The sequence below is a fragment of the Macadamia integrifolia genome, chromosome 13, assembly GCF_013358625.1.
Source record: "Macadamia integrifolia cultivar HAES 741 chromosome 13, SCU_Mint_v3, whole genome shotgun sequence".
NCBI lineage: Eukaryota > Viridiplantae > Streptophyta > Magnoliopsida > Proteales > Proteaceae > Macadamia > Macadamia integrifolia.
Genome location: NC_056569.1, coordinates 13,841,168 through 13,847,969, shown reverse-complemented (window position 1 = coordinate 13,847,969; position 6,802 = coordinate 13,841,168). Strand labels below are relative to the sequence as shown.

At 38.2% G+C, this 6,802-nt stretch overlaps 1 protein-coding gene across 2 annotated transcripts; it reads right to left on the bottom strand.

Moving 5' to 3' along the window:
• Positions 1–3,105: 3,105 nt before the first annotated feature.
• On the bottom strand, positions 3,106–6,307 carry LOC122058705 (AP2-like ethylene-responsive transcription factor AIL5). Of its 2 annotated transcripts, XM_042621363.1 has the most exons (9): positions 5,888–6,305; positions 5,434–5,770; positions 5,266–5,348; positions 4,982–4,990; positions 4,746–4,834; positions 4,578–4,651; positions 4,433–4,483; positions 4,213–4,289; positions 3,106–4,124 (listed from the first exon to the last, which is right to left on the bottom strand). In XM_042621363.1, the coding sequence occupies exons 1-9, from the start codon at positions 6,081–6,083 to the stop codon at positions 3,448–3,450; spliced, it is 1,593 nt and encodes a 530-aa protein (XP_042477297.1). In that variant the 5' UTR covers positions 6,084–6,305; the 3' UTR covers positions 3,106–3,447. The 2 variants fall into 2 exon arrangements, with proteins under 2 accessions (XP_042477297.1, XP_042477298.1); XM_042621364.1 differs by lacking the exon at positions 4,982–4,990 and having other exon boundaries at positions 5,888–6,307.
• Positions 6,308–6,802: the final 495 nt, after the last annotated feature.

Genomic DNA, 6,802 nt, shown 5'->3' with positions numbered 1-6,802 from the left:
CCAAGTGGACAGACCCTAAACCCTATCTAATTAACAAATATAATTGAATACAAGTAGTAATTAAGATACTATTTAGTTTGAAACTCTCAGTCAAAGCAACATATCAAATGAGACCTTAAAAAAAGTGGGAGAATACTGCAGAATGGTCATATATAAATAGAGTGGAGGGCAGGTGGTGTGGCCGACATCTCTTCTATATCAATAATAATAATAAAAAAAAAAAAAAAAAAAAAAAAAAAAAAAAAAAAAAAAGGCAAGACATGGACAGAGACTAAGGTAGAACACTAAAAAAGGGTCCAGGCCCACAGGTGTTCAATAAAGAAAATAAAGAAAGAGTGATCTTTTACGGTACCTCATTTGGCTAATAGCTTAAAGAGTTGTTGTGGGCAATTTATAATGTAACCTTTGCAGCTTATAGCATGTGAGGGAGCTTATAGCTTACAGTAAATTTAATGCCAAAGCCAATATTAAAGGAAGGTTTTATAGCTCTGGAGTCCTATATATAAACAAACTCTTTGTACACGCGGTAAACATGCATGGATTAGAATTTAACTTTCAAATGGCCCCCAACCTAGTGATTCCCCCCAAATTGCAAATGCATCCAAATTCACTGATATATATAGTATGGTCGGGTCGGGCCGGGCCGGGTCAAATGGGTAAGCAAGTTGAAGCAGGTCTGACCGAGGCCAAATTGAGATTGGCCGGTACTAGTGAGCCAGAATAAGCCGGCTGAGTTAGCCGTTACCTGTTTAGAATTAGGATTTAGTCCGGTTCATGAAACATGGTGATTTGGACTGGTAGGAAATGAATGCTCGAACGGAGAGCTTTCCCCTCTTTTTCTCCCGACTCTTTGGTTTTAAGAATGAGTGATCACCCTTCTCCGACCCTTACTGTCCAACCAAAGACCTGACAGCTAATGCATTCCACTTATCGAACAGGGTTTCTATGGTCGGTTTGTGAACTGGTTTTTTATTACCGTTTGGGTGATCTCATAATTCTTAAAGGGAGAAGACAATGGGACTGGTCCATGGATTTTCCTTCATTTTTTTTGCATTATGCTCAAAAGGCTGAATGGAGATGGTGCATGTAAAGTTGTTCGCAATGACCAACTTGATCATTTTCCCCAAGGCTCTTAGATGAGGGAGCCTTAAGAGAGTCACTGACTCCAACTACTGTCCATGTTTGATCAAAATGAATCCGACTTACATTTGTATTGAGTTTTTTTTTTTTTTAATGAAAAATATATTAAAAGAAGAAAAATACAACACGACAGTCAAGAAGGTTAGCCAAGGTGAGGATGCCAATCAAAACAAAGAAGTTAGCGGTTAAAAAAACAATGAAAACAATATAGGCCAAAAATGTTTCTATGGAAAACAAAACATCAAGTTTTCCAATTTGATGATAGCAGATAGTACAGGAAGAACCTAATGTGATGACTCCGTCTCGCTGTGAAACATTATATCTTTCTAAAGCATCAACTTCTTCGAAAATAGTTGCACCATCCTTGGTGAGGTAGACAACAAGAAAGACCGTCACTTAATAATATAGAGAGTAAAATATCTTGTCTGAATCCACACTAATTTCAGGTGGCAAAGTAATACTATTGGGAGTTTAAATTAACCATAACATAAACATTGATGGGCTATTCTTCTCCCCAAAAAAAAAAAAAAAAAATGGAGTAGAGGATGGTCTATATTGTTTTCATTGTTTTTTTGGATCATAATACTGTTGGGAGTTGGTATAAAATGTAACAATTGGATCATTATGTACTATAGAAGTGCCACCATAGTGGCGTACATATATAGACTGTAGAGGATGGTCCTAAGTTTAACACTTTGATTTTCATTGAAGACCCTTTCTTGTTTACGAATTATGATCTCCTACCAAAAAAAATAAGGGGGTTTATACATTATAATCATCCTGTGAGAGAATTGGGGTTGTTAAATTGAGTAGATAATGAGGGGGAAGACAGCTAACAGCCTAACACAAGTCAGTCAAACTACAGTCAAAGCATGAGATGGTGAAGAAGGGTTTCATATTTTAATTTCTAAATAAGCGCCGAAAGGTACAAGACAGCCATCATCCAGGTAGGGTAGAGACAAGAAAAGACCCGATTTTGAATCTCTCTCTCTCTCTCTCTCTCTCTCTCTCTCTCATATGAAGGAAAAGACACCCCAAAAAAGTTTTTCAAATAAAACAGCAAAGATAGAGTTAGCACTTGCGCGTGTTTAGTTCAGTAGTAATCCTAATTTTATGATCAGAAAACCAAATATAAGGAGCGCATTATATAAATATGGAAATGATGACATAGGATATTCTCACACGTATGGGTCTCTTATTATCTTTTCCATTTTGTCTCTTTAGTTCCTTAATATCAGACCATTCTTTTTTACAATAAAGTGAAAATGATCATTATAAAGAAGACTAAGCCAGTTGATCATGTAATCTGATTCAAAAGTTGGGAGGAAGGAGGGAAATAAAAGATGATCAACAGTAATAAATTGAGTGGAAAGACAAAGTTCATAATCTGAGAAGCTATTGACTACGAAAAACAAATTCCATGCATGCATTACTAACAACAGACTAAGGATAGTTCTCTGGCCATTTAGAGAGAGAGAGAGAAGCACGTGACCTTCATTCACTCAAGATTTTTTTTCCCTGATCTTTGTGAGTCCACACACAAAAATATATGTGAAATCGTCAACCTTATAACAATATCCAAGTTGAATTCATCCTCAAAATCTAGCTACAAAAGAAAAAGTGTTAAAAATATTTATAAATCGGACCACTCACATCAGATATGAAATAATTGTTTCCACGTGAACCCTAAAATGTTTAATACCTTGGGTCAATTTTGAACATTCTTGTGACATGGGATACTCTCTTATTATTAACTCTACTTTGAGGGGTGGGGGAGTTCATGGGTTTGGTCAAAGTTTTGTACATGCACGTTCTATTGGGATAAGGGTTTGGTTCCATCCCTCCTCGTGAGCAAAGAGAGAGAGAGTGAGAGAGTTAGGAGGACTTAATCACGTGAAATCTGAGTGTTCATCCAATTAAAATGGAGAGAGAGAGAGAGAGAGAGAGAGAGAGAGAGCATTGACATGGAATCCGAAATGAAGAGTCTTAGGATTGATACTAACATAAAGATTACAGAAGGAGCTCTTTCCGATTATACTCATATAAATCATGTCAGTACAAAAGTAAAAGAACTTAAGCAAAAAACCAAAAAGAAAAAGAAAGGGACTCAGTAAGCTTAGATTTCTGTTAGTCTTCACTGTCATCTCTCTGCTACCCTGAACGGAATGTCAGTTTCATCTCATCTTTTCAGGTAAGTAGAGCTCCAGCTAGTAGCTGCGCATGTTAGCAACAGTCCTCCCCCACCCATGACCCACCTCACATATTCTCTCTTTTCACCTCTACACTGTGAGTCTCTGATGGATGAGATCATTCCATTCCAAAAATGGGGGTCTGAAACACTGAAAGATTAGGTTTTGCAGATTGAAATGCATGAAGAGATGGCGCAATCCAACTCCCATAACTAGAGCCCTCATAACTGTTGCTGCTGCTACCACTCACAGTAATGGGTGTAGCAAAAGGGATTGAAATTGAACCATTTGTACTACCACACTGTGGCCCTCCTACGAACCCTCCTACTCCTCCATTCAAGAATCCATTATTATTGCTCCCATTTGCAGCACCACCAGAAGTTGCAGAGAAATCCATTCCACCATTTAAGAACCCATCTTGATATAAGCTTATAGTTGTTGCTGTTTGAGATGGATTATTTTGGTTCTGATTATGATAACCAAGGATGGACCAGTAATCTGATGGGTCTGGCTTAATGGGTATTGCAAAGCTGAGAGTTGTAGATGAAGGCTGTGAAACAAAGGACACTGAAGATGCTGAAGAGAGATGATCTCTATCATCTGACCCACTCTTATTATCAGAAGCTGATTCTGAAGATGTCTTGTTGGTCTTGTTTGTGATGCCTCCAATAGGAAGATTGCTGTTAGCTATGCTTTTCACATCATATCTACTCATGTCAAAGTTGGTCACTGCATTCAGACCTCTGAACTTGATTGCTGCAATGTCATAGGCTTCAGCTGCTTCTTCTTGGGTCCCTGGTTTGACACAGATTGCACCCCACAACTCAGTTTGATTTACTACAAGAAGAAAAGGATAAAGAAAGGAAAAAAAAAAATTACTCACTGAAGGTTCCCAAGTAGAGGTCTTTGTTGCCTGCAACTCTACCTATTCTTGCCTGCCATCTACCATGTTGATGATGCCTGATGAACAGAAAAAAAAAAAAAAAAACCCATATGAGATTTATTTTATTTTATTTTATTTTTTTGGGAAGACCTATTTGAGATCATTGTTTGAAGCTTTGAATCTAAAGGGAGGAGGAAACTTGATAGCTTAAAAAACCAACCTTGTGACACCTCTATAGATTGAAGCTCCCCTGGAGAACCCACTGCTTTTCCTGTATATAGAAAGATAAAATTTGATATCAATGGCTAAAACTTCACAAACCCATTAAAGAACAAAGGGAAGCTTTATAAAATGATGATAAATACCTTCTGAGTGAAGCAACAAACTCCTGCCTGGTCATATTCTTCATCTCCTCCAGCTCCTTTTCATAGTTAGAGACCTTCAAGTGGAAACAACAATAATAAATTCTATTAGAACCAAAAAAAAACCCAAAATAAATGAAAACTTCATTTCTGAATCTGACCAAAACTCACCGGAAAATTTGTAGTAGTAGTTGGACCCCAGTACTTGAGAGCTGCAAGGTCGTACGCTCTTGCTGCTTTCTCTTCTTTATCATAACCACCTGCAAGGAAACAGGAACAAAGACCAACTCAAATGAGAACCCAATCAAGGATCTGATAGACTGAAACTGTTCAAGAATCTTGAATGCCAAAAGAGAGAAAAAATTAATGATGATTTTTTCCCTTATGAAAAGACTACGAAACCTTACCCAAATAAACTGCAGAAGATAATGATTTTTGTCGTTCATCGTTGCAATCATTCCATCATTTACATGACACACAGAGAAACCAAAAATTAAAAAGACAAACCAAAAAAAAAAAAAAAAAATTTCTTCGTTGATTTTCTTATTTGCACTCAATAATAAGGATTCCATTTATTGACATTTTGATTCAAGATTTGCTGGTTACAGTTAATGCCCATTACACCCAAAGTGAGCAAGTTAGGGTGGACCCCAATGGGAATGGTTACTAGCTAAGCTTTAGCTCTGCTCACCTTGTCTTCCTTTGCGGCTCTGCCCTTCTCTTCTGCAACTATTATCCCATAGATGAGCTTCATATCTTCCAGTCCATCTATGCCTGAACAAAAGCAAACAAAGAACAAAACCCATTACATAAATCCAAAAAAAAAAAAAATAATGGTGTTAAAAGTGTTATTACTGACCTGGTGACTCCTCGATAAATCGAAGTTCTCTGGCCAAAGGTATCAACAGCTTTCTTTGAAGCAGATTCGACCAGGGCAACCGGTTTCTCTGTCCCAGTTTGTTCCATTGAGTAGCCACGCAAGAAACTAGCAGCGATTGTTTTCAGCTCTGAACCATAAATACCAGTGGTGTCAGCCACCGCCACTTGATTCTCACCAGGAAACTGACAGAACGACGCTTGACCACCAGCGGCGCCGCCTGCTCCGCCAAGGAAATCTTCCAGCTTTGGACCGGATGTGAGCATCGGCAGATTCGATCCTCTGCTTCCATCTTCTTCCACGCTACTGTCAACCCCACCTACACCACCAAAAAATTAACCAGAAAAATTTGAAACTCAAAGATCTAGAGCTAAATCCGAAATGGGTTTTCTTAAAATCGAACTGGGTAATCTTTTTTTTGTTATTTTTGGCTTACAATGAGGGTTGTTGTTTTTGTTGGTGGTGGTGTTGAAGGCTTCGAAGAGGCAGAGCTGTGAAGAGTCTGCAACTGCAGGGTTATGATGATTGGAGAGGGAGAAGCCTAGCCAGTTTTGAGAAGAGCCCATGCTTGTTGGTCTTGTTGTGATAGAAGAGAGAGGGGTGTTTTCGGAAAAAGAGTTGAACAGAGGCATCAAACGGAGAGAAATTTTTTTTGAAAGTTACGAAGTAGAGAGAGAAAGAGAGAGAGATACCCCCAAGGAAGGAGAGAAGAACGAAGGAGAAGTGAAAGAGAGGGACACAGATATAGAGGTGGAGATGAGAAGAAAAGGAAGTGAAGAGGAGATGAAGAAGAAGAAGAAGAAGAAGATGAGCTGTGGCCTAAGAAGGAGCCACGCACGAGGATCGAGGTGTAGAGAGAGTTGAGATTTTTGTTTTTGTAATTAAGAAAAAAATAAATGAACTGTGTAGAGGATTGGAATGGAAAGCAAATGGAAGCTTTTCATAGGACGATTAGGCGGTTTCTCTCTCTTAATTCTTGGTTTGTTTTCCTTTTTAGTAAATTCATTCTTTTTTTTTTTTTTTTTTTTTTTTTGCTTTCTTGACCGACGAAGTTTAGAGAGAGAGACACAGAGAAAAAAGGAGGGAGAGAGAGAATGTTTGGGGTGAGGAAACAAGAAGAGAAAGGAAAGCGGAGACGTGGACCCTAACACGTCAGTTTAAATCATTTCAAAAGGGCCATACGTACTTAAGAGTATGCCACGTTTCATATCCTTTGCATGAAGGCTACCAACTGGGGTGATTCTCAATGTATATAATAGTCCTCTACTTAGAACCGTTGGATTGGAATTTTCTCGGACTCGATTTAAATCAATATTCTAATTTTCGAGGACGCTCTAGTTTTATGGACATA

Coding starts and splice junctions, on each gene's coding strand:
- LOC122058705 (XM_042621363.1), bottom strand. CDS start 6,083: ATGCCTCTGTTCAACTCTTTTTCCGAAAACACCCCTCTCTCTTCTATC. Junction 4,484..4,577: donor TTTGTTGCTTCACTCAGAAG/GTATTTATCATC, acceptor TTCTATATACAG/GAAAAGCAGTGGGTTCTCCA. Junction 4,290..4,432: donor ATCTATAGAGGTGTCACAAG/GTTGGTTTTTTA, acceptor TCTGTTCATCAG/GCATCATCAACATGGTAGAT.